The following is a 13,609-nucleotide window of genomic DNA, read 5'->3' as shown; positions in this document are numbered from 1 at the left end:
GTTGCGTGTATGAACTCGGACATAGCAACGACAACACATTACAAGTTTGTTACAATAATGCATGCAGTACTGTGCTTACATAAAAGTTCCTCCTAATCTTTTTAAGGATTTCTTTCTTCTTTTTTTCATTTCAGGTGCATACCACATTTTGTTTGTGTAGATCAATTTGCTGCTTTTAACTCTTTGACTGCCAGACGTTTTCAGAAAAGGGATGCCGTCAGTGCCAGCCGATTTAAGCATTTTGACTGATCTTTCAAGGTCCACAGGAAATTATGTGTTTGGACTATGGAAACACACATACTACCAAATGAAAGACTGGACTCTCATCTTTCATCAGAAACCTTATTCCGTTTTTCAGTAATCAACAATAGAAAATGGTTAGTTTCACCCAAATGCTCTGTTTTGAAACAAAAAACGGAGAAATCAAGCTTTTTGTGAAACGATATTACTTCATGCACTGTGAATTTGAGACCTTTTTTTTCCCATGAATGATGCCACAAACACCTAAACAGTGCTTTACTTCTGTAAAAAACTACCACCAACAATGAAAAAGTGTTTTTTGATAGCAAAATACCTTTATTTACATTCAACAGTGTAACAATTTGGCAAACTATTTACAAATGTGTGCAACCGTGGTACTATTTACAATTGTGTTTCAAATACAGTTTTTCTTTTTGTAACACTCCCCTGCGTGCAAGTGGACGCAGCAGGATTTGCACAACAGATTAGTTTCACTGCGATGGCCCCTTAGCGTGCAGACGATACACTTTCTTGCTGGCTTTTTTTTCCGGGGAATAGCAAGTATATACTGCAGTGTGTGTTTGGCCATGTTGCCATCAAGTCTACTCTCAGGATCATGATACGGTGACGTTACGGTTGTGTTACGTCTGGCTTCCTCATTGTCCTTCAGTTCATATACCGGGTGGTTGATCCATCTTATCCGCTCCATTCATGGTGGCATCGTAGTCCATAACCAGTGTCTTCTCCGTGATCAGACTGTACCCACTCCTCCGATGAATATGCACCGGACTCGGGGCACTCTTCGTCGTCCGATTGAACGTCCGCCTGAGCGTGCTCGGTTGTGCTCCGTGTTTTCCGGCGTTAGCATCGCTAGCCGGTGAGGCTTTATGACGTGATCATAGCTGCCGCGTCAACGCTTCCAACTTCGGCGTCAACCTCGGAGTCACCATCATCATCATCGTCGTCATCAATGTGCTCTTTAGCATTGGTCGATGCTTTTCGTCTTTGAAAAAAATGCTCAAGCGTGAGCTGCTTGCAACCGGTCGCCATTATGGCTTCCTCAGCCATTGTCCCCTCAACACTCTAGCTCCGCCTCATGTCTTCTACTGACGCCTACCCAATCTTGTCCAAAGAGAGTCATCGCTGCCATCTAGGGGCCAAAAATAGGCATTATACTAACTAGATCTGCTTGATACTTTCAGCACAGCTGGCCAAGGCTTTCCTCCACCCGTTAACTCCAAAAAAAAACAAAAACTTGGTGAACGTCTTTGGCGCTCCTCCGTAGGTTTTTACTAAACGTCATTTAACGTTTTTGGGAGTAAAAGAGTTAAAATACAGTACACATACTAGTGAAGCAAAACAAATCATATTGGAGAAATGTTAAATAAATAAAAAATAATACAAGTATTAATTTTAGTTGTGTTTGGCACAGTGCATTTTCCTAATTTTACTCACCTATTTTTACTTCACTACCTTCTAGACCTACTTGAAAATACTTAGTCTCCAAGAAGAGACATATAAGAGAAATATAAATAGTTTCATAGTATTAGTGCTATTTTTGGCTGAATTTTAAAATACACTTAAGATTTATAGCAAAAAAAATCTAAACCCACTGTATCACTATCAGTTTATAAACATGTCACAAATGATGGTACAAGCTGCAAAATCTAATCAAATTTCAATATACTAACTATCATCTTAACTGTCATCATTACTAATTTGTACATACTTTTAAAGAATTCAAAACGTAAACTAATGTTGGTTTAAAAAAGAGCAGTCGTTTGCTGGTGCAATATGCTGCTATTTACATATCGTCGTCCTGTGAAAAACACTTTCATTTCATTTCATGTCATTTTTGACATTTTTACGTTCATGAGATGAAACAGAATGCAGACATCCCCCCCAATTTAAAAAAAAAAAGTACATTAATGTTTTCCACAGGACAGCAACGATATGTTCCGATTAGTCGACTAATCGCAACAACTGTTGGTGATTAGTCGACTAGCAAAATAATCGTCCTGAGGTTTTTCTTTATTAAGACAAAAAAAGGTTGTGCTTTATCTTGACAAGTTTCGGCGACGAGGGAGGAAGGCGGCAGTCGTCGCCGAAAATAGTCAAAGTAAAGCACAACCTTTTTTGTCTTAAAAAAAAAAAAACACAGGACGATATAGATTTGTAGACAAGATGATTTTTTTTTAGCCACTAGCAAAATAATAGTTTGTGGCAGCCCTAATTAATACACATAAATTAATATTTTAAAAAACGTGTGAAGCAAAGTTCTGTGCAATGAGCAACACAAAGAACAAAATTAAACATTAAAAATGTATAAATTAATAATTAATGTTATCTTTGTTTCTTGTGCAGTTGTTTTTCAAGAACGTAAAGCCTGCCTCGCAATGAGTTTGAAGCTCGAACCCATGGACTCCCAATTTACCTGACGTGGTCTGTAAAACTCACTACATTTTGGCCACAAGCTTTCGCTATTTTAAATATGGTCACCAGTAGAATATCCAAATTACATTGTCTATATACCTTAACAATGTTGAAGCCGTCGTGTACCTTCCAGCATGATTTGATTCGGTGGGGGAAGATGGACCTCTCAGTTTCGGTGCGGGCGACGTGCGCAGGTACAGCGAGGGAGAATGCTGCCAACACATCCCTCTCAACTGATTGCAGGGACATTGCCACTGCGCCCAGCGTGGAGGCTGTCATACTTCATAAATTGTATTTGTTTGGATTGGCGCCGCAAAAATCTCGCTTGTTTGCAAATCAAGAAACATATTTTTAGCTTGTGAAATCCTGCGCGAGTGGGTGACGTCAGTATGCTGGTGTACATCTAATGTTGCGTTCAAGTGCGCCATGGAAAATCGTCAACTCTTCTACCCCCGCACAGGCACAACTTAGAAAGACGTGCTTCAGAACCGAAACATGGCACCATTTAATTTTACGTGAATCGGTGCTTGGAAGTAATGGCCCAAATCGGTCCATACCACAAAATGTCTTCGATACCCATCGCTATCTGGATGAATGCAAATATTCACAGGCCAGAGATGACAACTCTGCGTTAAACATTAGGTCAGAAAAAGACCAGTTTACCATGTTTTAATATCAAGCTGCTAATTTAATGGCAAATACCCCACTCTGGGTCAGATCCACTAAAGGTTTTCGTAGCTTTTGCGCGGCGCTAAACGGTATAAATGGAGCAATCCAATAGCGTGTAATCCACTAAGGATGCGCAGATGGGGAAATTTTGTACTAATGGCGCTGCCAATCAGATTGTGCCCCGGTGCCACTGTGGTTTTTGGGCGTACGGAAATTAGGTAATTTGCATACATTTGGCGGAGAAATTGCCCACCTCTATGCAAATGAGACTTATTGATAAACGGCATCACTTACGCCAGTGCTAATAGCCACACAGAGTTTGAGTGACACAATAGACGCAAATGGACGTCAAGGCTCTCATACAGAATTTCCAGTGATCCAGTGATCATGGCAGCAGTGGCATGGAAAAGGCTAGGCAGAGATGACGAGAACGCTTTTGCACCTTCTCGGTCCAACCTTGCTTTCTGATAGTTTCATCTTTCTTGCAACTGTTATTATACTGCCATGTTCTTGGCGCAAATGCATTGCCATGTGTGGTAAATCGGGCGCAAATTTGCTCCCAGCAGTCAAACTTTGCGGCCGTGTTTGGGCTGGTATATCATTTAGAGCAAGGTCCTTAGTGAATAGGATGTTAACAGGGAGCAAGCTGTGGGTCCATATCTAGAGCAATTTTTGGCGCTGCCAGCGGACCCAGCGCATTCTTGGTTGATTCAGTGTTTCCTCTAGGATTTTTTTCAGCAGCGGGGGCAGGCCAACTTTGGTTTGTGCCCAACAAATCAATTTGTCAAGGGAGGGAGGTGGGTGGTGTCAGCAGGGCTCTACACTAACTTTTACAGTTGGCCAGGATTTGGTTGCACCATTTTTGGTGGAGGTGCAGCTTGACCATATTTGCTGATGTACAGTCATCTCAATTTGTGTAGGTTCATATGACGTAAAGCTCGACAGTGACTCGATATATTTTACTGTAAGAAGAACAGTCTGCAACAAGCAGCGGCTGGCAAAAAAAGTCAATTTTATATAATTTCAAAAGAAAACATTGAGGGGAAAACATGTTTTTCTTTTATGTGAACATTATTTTGTTCAACACAGAGGGCCTCACTTAAAGAGCTGGCTCTTTAAGTGAGGCCTCTCAACCATCTTCCCCTTGGAAAAAACAATGCTTCAAAACCTGCCTGAGCATCATAACAAATCAAATCAGTGCTTCCCAATCAGGTGTACGTGAACACAAGCACAGATGTCTGATGAAAATAAAACTGCTATACTATGACTGATTATTCTTGTTCAGTGTTTGGCTGCTGTGGAAAGGGGACTAATGTAAAGTCACTCCAGCTTTTGGTGGAAAATGTTATAAGAATTATAAGGAATCTTCATTCTTTATTTTCGATTCATTTACATATCAACCACTAGAATGGAAGCATAGTTATTAGATTAGGTATTGTAAACATAAGTGATTAAAATGTAGCCTTGGTTGTAATTAGGTAAAATAGCAAAGTGATTTCACCCCCATCATTCTTCTTGATATATATCAGCTTTTATAGATGGATAGAAAGCCCACATTGTTTACATATTTGTCATTTTTAACGTTTAATGCATTGATGGACTTCTTTCTGTGTGCGTATGAAATGTCAGAACGCGTTTGAATGTATGGCACGTCTGGCAAGAGACGTCAATGTTTACACAAAATACTGCGGATCGTAACGAGTCAAGATAGAAGACGCCACCGTGCGTTTCGAGGGTCAATTTCAAAATAAAAGCCTACAAACCCCGTTGCATTGACGTCCAAGTATTAGTTGGTAGACATTTATTTTAGTTGGCCTTCAGCAGGAAGCGCGTGGTGGCTATCTTGACTCATCCTCGCACTTGATCGAACGAGTTATGGCTCAAAGATCCGTTGCACTACTGATTAAAATGTGCACTTGCGCCCAGCAAATGGATGATTTAACCTAATAATTTAATTTTTTTAACCAGTAAATACTGTAAAGTTGACCATATTTGTGTTAAATTGGTCGCAGTGTTGAGCCCTGCTGTCTGGTCGTCTTTCACCATCCATGCGGTGTAACACTGCGTGGCTGCACTCCTCTTCAGCCCCCAACTGCTTTAATTAGAAATTTGAAGGAGCTGTGGCTACGATTAAAGAATAGCAGGGCCTCTGCTTGGATCATACTCAAATGTGTCAATCTTACCGTCAGTGCCTCATCAGCCATACAACCCAGCGCTTGTCACTGAATGGTACATAACACAGGCTGTTAACTTTATTTATTTACAAACTCACCTGAAAAATGGGTTCTTTAAATCCAAGAGGTTGCTGGACTTTGATCCTGTCTGGTCGACCTGGGCAGCAATACTGATGTCATAACTTTGTCTGTGAGGAAAGATTTTTAAATATCACTTGATGAATAGATACAGTACACCTAGGGGCAGATGGGGGAGAAAAGCGGCCCAGGAGTCAATGACAGACCCGGCCCACTTCATGCGTGCAATTACACACAGACGCGCACACACACACACGCGCATGGTGTTTCAGCTAAATACGTCACTTAACATGTAAAATCTCATATCTCGGTGACTGGCAAACATTGCAGGATAAAATTGGTTTTGTTGGAAAGAAAAACATCTCACTTTTTTTTTTCTGCGGTGGTTTTAACAGACCATTGTTAAATCACAATTAAGATTTTATCTTTTTGTGTAAAATGCCATCTCAAACTATTTACCTCTTATTTGCATAAAATGTCTTTCATTGGACAGCAGAAAGCGTTCCACTAACTGAGGCCTTGTTAACCAGCGATCCCGATATGCTTGTTCGAGTTTGGCAAGAAATGGAATATCGTTTGCCGTGGAACCAAAGGCTCGCATATTGAACATTTGTGAAAAGTTTAACCAAAGCGTTTATTTCTTGAATTTTTGTGTTAAAATTTTTGCTGCTGATCAGTTGTTTTCAGAAAAAAAGTTTGGTTTTCATATCTTCAACAGTTATTGAGTTAGCATAAAGTGACATATGTATGTAATGTGTATATTTTGGGTGTAACAGTTCACAAAATCCACAACTCAGTTCGGTTTTTGGTTTTGTGCTCACGGTTTTCGGTTCAGTTCAGTATGCAGTTTTAGAAAATCAATTATGTCTTGGAGATAAAAGTGAGCTTGTATATTATTCACAGCTAATTAATTAGTATTAAAGTACCACTGATTGTCACACCCTACTAAGGGGGGCGAAATGTATTATCATTCTATTTATACCGGTGGCATATAGTGGCAGGCAAAACAAATAACTGGTGTTCAATTGAATGGCAAAAGGTAAAACCAACCTGTGTGTATCCATCTGTTGCCATTCATACAACAAACTAAGTCATGGTTACCTACAAAGATATCAGCTTTGTGTTCAACTATCAAACCCAGATTTTACACTAAAGCACCTAGCCCACTGGGCTGCAAACGTTGCGTATGTTGCGTTTTATCAGAGTTCGAAAAATGTCGCATTTGTGTTAATGTTAAAAATGTCTCTGCATCCATTTTGGTCGCATTCATAAATCCACTATGACGCCCATATACTAAGGTGAGAGAGCGCTTCTGTTCAAGCAGAGCAGACTGTTTGGAGGAGTTAAAGGTTGAAGTACCACTGATTGTCACTAAGTAGGGTAAAATTTGTTCTCTGCATTTGACCCATCCACTGAGGGACCGGTGAGCAGCAGAGGCTTGCGCTCTGGGATCATTTGGTGATCTAAGCCCTCAATTCCAACCCATAATGCTTAATGTCAAGAAGGGGGGCAAATGGGTCCCATTTTTATAGTCATTGGTATAAGCACCTATCCCACTGAGCTGCAAACGTTGCGTTTTCGTCAGAGCTCGACAGGGTTCGGAAAATGTCGCATTTGTGTTAACTCTTTGACTGCCATGGACGTTAAAAGACGTCAAGTAAAAACCTACGGAGGGCCGCCAATGACGTTAAAAGACGTCATCCATTTTTTATTTTTTTATTTTTTTGAAACTGGTGGAGGAAAGCCTTGGCCAGCTGCTGTGAAAGTTTCAAACAGATCTAGTTAGCCTAATGACTATTTTTGGCCCCTAGATGGCAGCATTGACTCTCTTTTGACAAGATTGGGTAGGCGTCAGTAGAAGACGTGAGGCGGAGCTAGAGGGGACAATGGCTGGGGAAGGGAAGAAAACATGGCGACCGGTTGCAAGCAGCTCACGGTCGAGCAGTTTTTTTCAAAGACAAAAAGCATCGACCAATGCTAAAAAGCACATTGATGACGACGATGATCATCATCGGTGATGATGATGGTGACTCCCGAGGTTGGAAGCATTGACGCGGCAGTAGAAGACGTGAGGCGGAGCTAGATGGCTGAAGAAGCGAACAATGGCGACCGCAAGCAGCTCACACTTGGGAATTTTTTTCAAAGACGAAAGGCATCGACCAACGCTAAAGAGCACATTGATGACGACGATGATCATCATCGATGATGATGATGGTGACTCCGAGGTTGACGCTGAAGTTGCAAGCGTTGACGCAGCGGCTATGACAACGTCATAAAGGTTCACCGGCTAGCGATGCTAACACCGGAAAACGCGGAGCACAACCGAGCACGCTCAGGCAGACGCTCAGGCGGACGTTCAATCGGACGACGAAGAGTGCCCCGAGTCCAATGCATATTCAGCGGAGGAGTGGGTACAGACTGCTACTTGCTATTCCCCGGAAAAAAATGCCGTCAAGAAAGTGTAACGTCTGCACGCGAAAGGAGCCATCGCAAGTGAAACTAATCTGTTGTGCAAATCCTGCTGCGTCTCCTTGCACGCATGGGAGCGTTACAAAAAGAAAAACTGTATTTGAAACATCCACATAATTGTAAGTAGTACCACAGTTGCACACATTTGTAAATAGTTTGCGAAATTGTTTTGTCAAATTGTTACACTGTTGAATGGAAATAAACGTATTTTGCCATCAAAAAACACTTTTTCATTGTTGGTGAAAGCGTTTTACAGAAGTAAAGCACTATTTAGGTGTTTGTGGCATCATTCATGGACAAAAAGAAGTGTAGAATTCACTAGAGTGCATGAAATAACCGTTTCACAAAAAGCTTGTTTTCTCCGCTTTTTGTTTCAAAACAGAGAATTTCGGTGAAAGTAACCATTTTCTATTGTTGATTACTGAAGAACGGAATAAGGTAGAAACAAACTTTTTTTCTGATGAAAGATGAGAGTCCAATTTTTCATTTGGTAGTATGTGTGTTTCCATAGTCCAAACACAACATTTTCTGTGGACCTTGAAAGATCAGTCAAAATGCTTAAATCGGCTGGCACTGGGGAGAACCCGTTTCTGAAAACGTCTGGCAGTGAAAGAGTTAAAAGACGTTCACCAAGTTTTTTTTTTTTTGGGGGGGGGAAACGGTTGGAGGACAGCCTTGGCCAGCTGTGCTGAAAGTATCAAGCAGATCTAGTTAGTATAATGCCTATTTTTGGCCCCTAGATGGCAGCGATGACTCTCTTTGGACAAGATTGGGTAGGCGTCAGTAGAAGACGTGAGGCGGAGCTAGAGTGTTGACGGGACAATGGCTGAGGAAGCCATAATGGCGACCGGTTGCAAGCAGCTCACGCATGAACATTTTTTTCAAAGACGAAAAGCATCGACCAATGCTAAAGAGCACATTGATGACGACGATGATGATGGTGACTCCGAGGTTGACGCCGAAGTTGGAAGCGTTGACGCGGCGGCTATGATCACGTCATAAAGCCTCACCGGCTAGCGATGCTAACGCCGGAAAACGCGGAGCACAACCGAGCACTTCTGCTCAGGCGGACGTTCAATCGGACGACGAAGAGTGCCCCGAGTCCAATGCATATTCAGCGGAGGAGTGGGTACAGACTGCTACTTGCTATTCCCCGGAAAAAAATGCCGTCAAGAAAGTGTAACGTCTGCACGCGAAAGGAGCCATCGCAAGTGAAACTAATCTGTTGTGCAAATCCTGCTGCGTCTCCTTGCACGCATGGGAGCGTTACAAAAAGAAAAACTGTATTTGAAACATCCACATAATTGTAAATAGTACCACAGTTGCACACATTTGTAAATAGTTTGCGAAATTGTTTTGTCAAATTATTACACTGTTGAATGGAAATAAACGTATTTTGCAACCAAAAAACACTTTTTCATTGTTGGTGATAGCGTTTTACAGAAGTAAAGCACTATTTAGATGTTTGTGGCATCATTCATGGACAAAAAGAAGTGTACCATTCACTAGAGTGCATGAAATAACATCGTTTCACAAAAAGCTCTTTTTCTCCGCTTTTTGTTTCAAAACAGAGCATTTCGGTGAAACTAACCATTTCCTATTGTTGATTACTGAAGAACGGAATAAGGTAGAAACAAACTTTTTTTCTGATGAAAGATGAGAGTTCAATCTTTCATTTGATAGTATGTGTGTTTCCATAGTCCAAACAACATTTTCTGTGGGCCTTGAAAGATCAGTCAAGATGCTTAAATCGGCTGGCACTGGCGACATCCCGTTTCTGAAAACGTCTGGCAGTCAAAGAGTTAATGTTCAAAATTTCTTTGCAAATCTATTTTGTCCGCCTCCATCTAACCCTGTCCTCTGCATCCTCTGCTCTTACACCAACTACCTTCATGTCCTCTTTAACTACATCCATAAACCTCCTTTTTGGTCTTCCTCTAGACCAGAGGTGGGCATCGAGGGCCGCAGTCCTGCAGGTTTTGCATGTTGCCCTTCTCCAACACAGCTGATATATGATCAGCTCATCAGCAAGCTCTGCATAAGCCTGATAACGATCCTGTTGATTGGAATCAGCTTGTGTTGGAAGTGAGAAACCTACAAAACCTGCAGGACTCCGGCCCTCGAGGACCGAGATTGCCCACCTCTGCTCTAGACCTTCTGCCTGGCATTTGGAAACTCAGCATCCTTCTGCCAATATACTAACTATCTCTCCTCTGGACATGTCCAAACCATCTCAGTCTGGCCTCTGACTATCTCCAAAGCCTCTAACATGTGCTGTCCCTCTGATGTACTCATTCCTGATTCTTTCCATCCTGGTCACTCCCAAAGAGAACCTCAGCATCTTCATCTCTGCCACCTCCAGCTCTGCCCCCTGTCTTTTGCTCAGTGGCACTGTCTCCATACCAAACAACATCGCTGGTTTCTCCTTCGGTACAATAAAGTCCCAAAAAAAAGAAGAAAAAAAAAACAGTTTCTTCTTTCGGTTGTTACTTCAGGTCTTTCCTGTACTCTGCTGTTGATATAGCGCCTCCACAACGCTGCGACTGCAGTTAAAATACGTTACTCAATCAACACAGCTGGAGCGCTGCTGCTGTGTTGAGCGATATCAGTTGGAGGCGGCGAGCCAAATAGGTGGTGGCGGCCGCCTCCACATTTTCTACATAGGAAACCCTGGTGACAATCAGTGGTACTTAAACCTTTTACTCCCCCAAACAGTCTGCTCTGCCTGAACAGAAGCGCATTCTCCCCGTAGTACATGGGTGTCAAATAGACTTTCATATGTACATTCTGTCTGAGTCGCTCACAAAAAGTCCCCCCCGTTGCCTTTGTGGCTGCCGGACTGTTGTAAGCCACAGAACCGCTGAACCCCTATAATTGCGTTTTCGTTGTTGACCCACTTCTTCTCAACACTTACAATCAAAAGACTTTTCTCATTGAAGCTTCGCCGGCATAACTAGGATGTTGTGATGTATCTGCCCCCCCCGCCCCAAAAAAATGCGACCGTCACACGGGCCTGTTAGCTTCATGTTGCTATCTTCAGCTAGCCCGTCCAATAATACACGAGCAACAACTGCGTGCTTTAAGATGAGCCGTAGCTGGTCTTAGGACAATGCACAGCAACATCTCAAGACACTGTTACTTTTGTAAACACTTCACTTGTGATACGGCATCCCTCTTCACATTCAAGTGGTGAGTGATATATTTTTAATCTGGCAAACTATGTCTTCACATGATCAGTGGCACTGTTGGGGACGGCAATAAGTACACAAAACATTCTAAATTGAGCTGTACACTGTACTGACATTTATGCAATGCACTACATTGTCCTGCTCACCATTATTGGCACCCATGAAGGTAAAGTACATAATGTGGAATATCTTCTGAAAAAATGAGTTAACTAAAACATTTTTTATTTAATTTTTGTAAGGAGAGCGTGTGTTTTATCTGAAAGACCATATGATAAAAAAAACTATTTAAAACAAACAATAGGCGTAAAAAATTCTCTGTCACTGGTATTGGCACCCTTTCCTGCAAATCAGTATGGAAACACATTGTGACTCACCTTTGGTATATCACAAATGAGAATTCCCTGTTCTAAATTGTCTGTGCCCAATTTACATGAATTAACCAATGAATGATGACTTTGATGTTTTAAAAAGCCACCTGCTATCTATCCCCTTTTCCTTTGTAACAATCATCAAACAAAGGAGCTGTCTGAGGACATCACAAGTGCTATAATTCGCAAACACAAGACCTCCAAAGGGTAAAAAGCCATCTCCAAAGATTTTGGTAGCCCGTCTCAGCAGTGCGTAATGTTATGAAGAAGTTTGACGAGCATGGAACTGTCAAAAACCTCCATGGACGTGGGGGGACAAGAGAAATTGATGACAGAAGTCTTCAATGGTTGGTGCGTTGTTGGAAAAAACATGTTTAAAAGAGACCTGAAAGCCAACCTGGAACAGTCTAGGATCACGGTTTCAAAAACCACCATACGCCACACACTGAACTAAAAATAGGGCTTCATGGGCGAAGACCATTCGTGAGACCGACATAAAAAAGAATGGCTAACCTTTGTCAAGGAGTGCCTGGAGAAACTACAATTCTTTTGGGAAAATATTCTGTGGACGGATGCAACAGAAATAGAGTTTTTCGGCAATGCACACCAACAGTTTGTTTACAGACAGAGCAATGACGCTTCCAAGGAAAAGAACACCCTTCTTACAGTTAAGCGTGGTGGAGGATCCATCATTCGGGCGGCTGCTTTTCTGCATCTGGTGTTGGAGGCCTTGATTATTATATTATGAATTATCAAGACATTCTAGGGAGACATGTCCTACCAAGTTTTAGACAACTTGGTTTGAATCGAACGTCATGGGTCCTCCAGCAAGACAAAGACCCAAAGCACACAGCCAAAGCACACAGGAATGGTTAAAAATGGAAAAATACTGTTTTAAAATGGCCTGCAATGACTCCTGATCTCAATTTGATTGAAAATCTTTGATATGAGCTGAAATGTGCCATTGGGAAAAGAAACCTGCAAACACTCAAGAGCTTGAACAATTTGAAAAAGAAGAATGGGAGGAAATACCAACGGAGAAGTGCAAGAAGCTTAGAGATGGCTATAAGAAACATTTGGAAGCTGCCATCACTGCTAAAGGGTGTGCAACCAAATATCAAAGAGGGGTGCCGTTATTGCTGCATACATTACATTATGCAAGTTGAAAAACAATTTACTTTACTGGAATTACTTTGGACCTCCAATTAAAAGGTCCTGATGATAAATTTGGTACATTTCCATTTATTTCCGAATATATTGTAGAGATCATGCAAAAAAAGAAGGGGTGCCAATAACAGTGAGCAGGACTGTATATATTGTAAAAAACCCTGGTCACGACCATCTAAGTGGGGGTAAAATTCATTCTCCGCATTTGACCCATCCACTGAGGGAGCAGTGAGCAGCAGCAGGGGTTTGCGCTCGGGGATCATTTAGTGATGTAAGCCCCCAATTCTAACCCGTAATGCTGAATATCAAGCAGTCTCAGGGCAGACACTCTACCACTAGTCCACTGAGCTGGTGGCACAGCTGAGCCGACTCTGCTTGGAGCAACACACCATATTTCAAAAATGAAAAACTAAAAGTTTGCATGTTTTACAAGTGCTCATTGTGCCAATGCACCAAGGGCAGCACATGACAGTCAAGATATAATATTCCTCCAAAACGCAACAAGATGTTGCTGCGCGGGCATAAGGCTATATGAACATTAAAATATAAACGGCATCTGACTCCCTGAAAAAAGGTTTGAGCCGATTAAGTGTCAAAATAATGTAGGGCTGCCACAAACGATTATTTTATAAGAAGAGTGTCTTTCGAGTGCTTTGAGTGTGTCAAGTGCTTCTATGAGGAAGCATAGGGCGAAAGATGTACATGAAAAAAATAGAACTATCCAAATGACAGCTATGGGAGCTCTAAGTCCAAGTAAGTTTGCCTCGCTCTCCTGTGCTGCACTTGCGTCCATGTCTGCTGTTGTTAACTCTGCTCGTAGTGG

General features: G+C 41.8%; 1 protein-coding gene across 5 annotated transcripts in view; it reads right to left on the bottom strand.

The window, feature by feature from the left end:
- Positions 1 to 13,609, bottom strand: part of carm1 (coactivator-associated arginine methyltransferase 1) — a 139,978-nt gene that overhangs the window by 72,522 nt on the left and 53,847 nt on the right. For all 5 annotated transcript variants that reach the window (XM_077556213.1, XM_077556214.1, XM_077556215.1 and 2 more), the window contains exon 12: positions 5,615 to 5,704. In XM_077556213.1, coding sequence (XP_077412339.1) covers positions 5,615 to 5,704 — 90 coding nt within the window. The remainder of the gene's footprint in view (positions 1 to 5,614; positions 5,705 to 13,609) is intronic.

This window comes from Vanacampus margaritifer, chromosome 2, assembly GCF_051991255.1.
Source record: "Vanacampus margaritifer isolate UIUO_Vmar chromosome 2, RoL_Vmar_1.0, whole genome shotgun sequence".
In the NCBI taxonomy this organism is placed as follows: domain Eukaryota; kingdom Metazoa; phylum Chordata; class Actinopteri; order Syngnathiformes; family Syngnathidae; genus Vanacampus; species Vanacampus margaritifer.
This window is presented reverse-complemented; position numbering and strand designations above follow the sequence as displayed.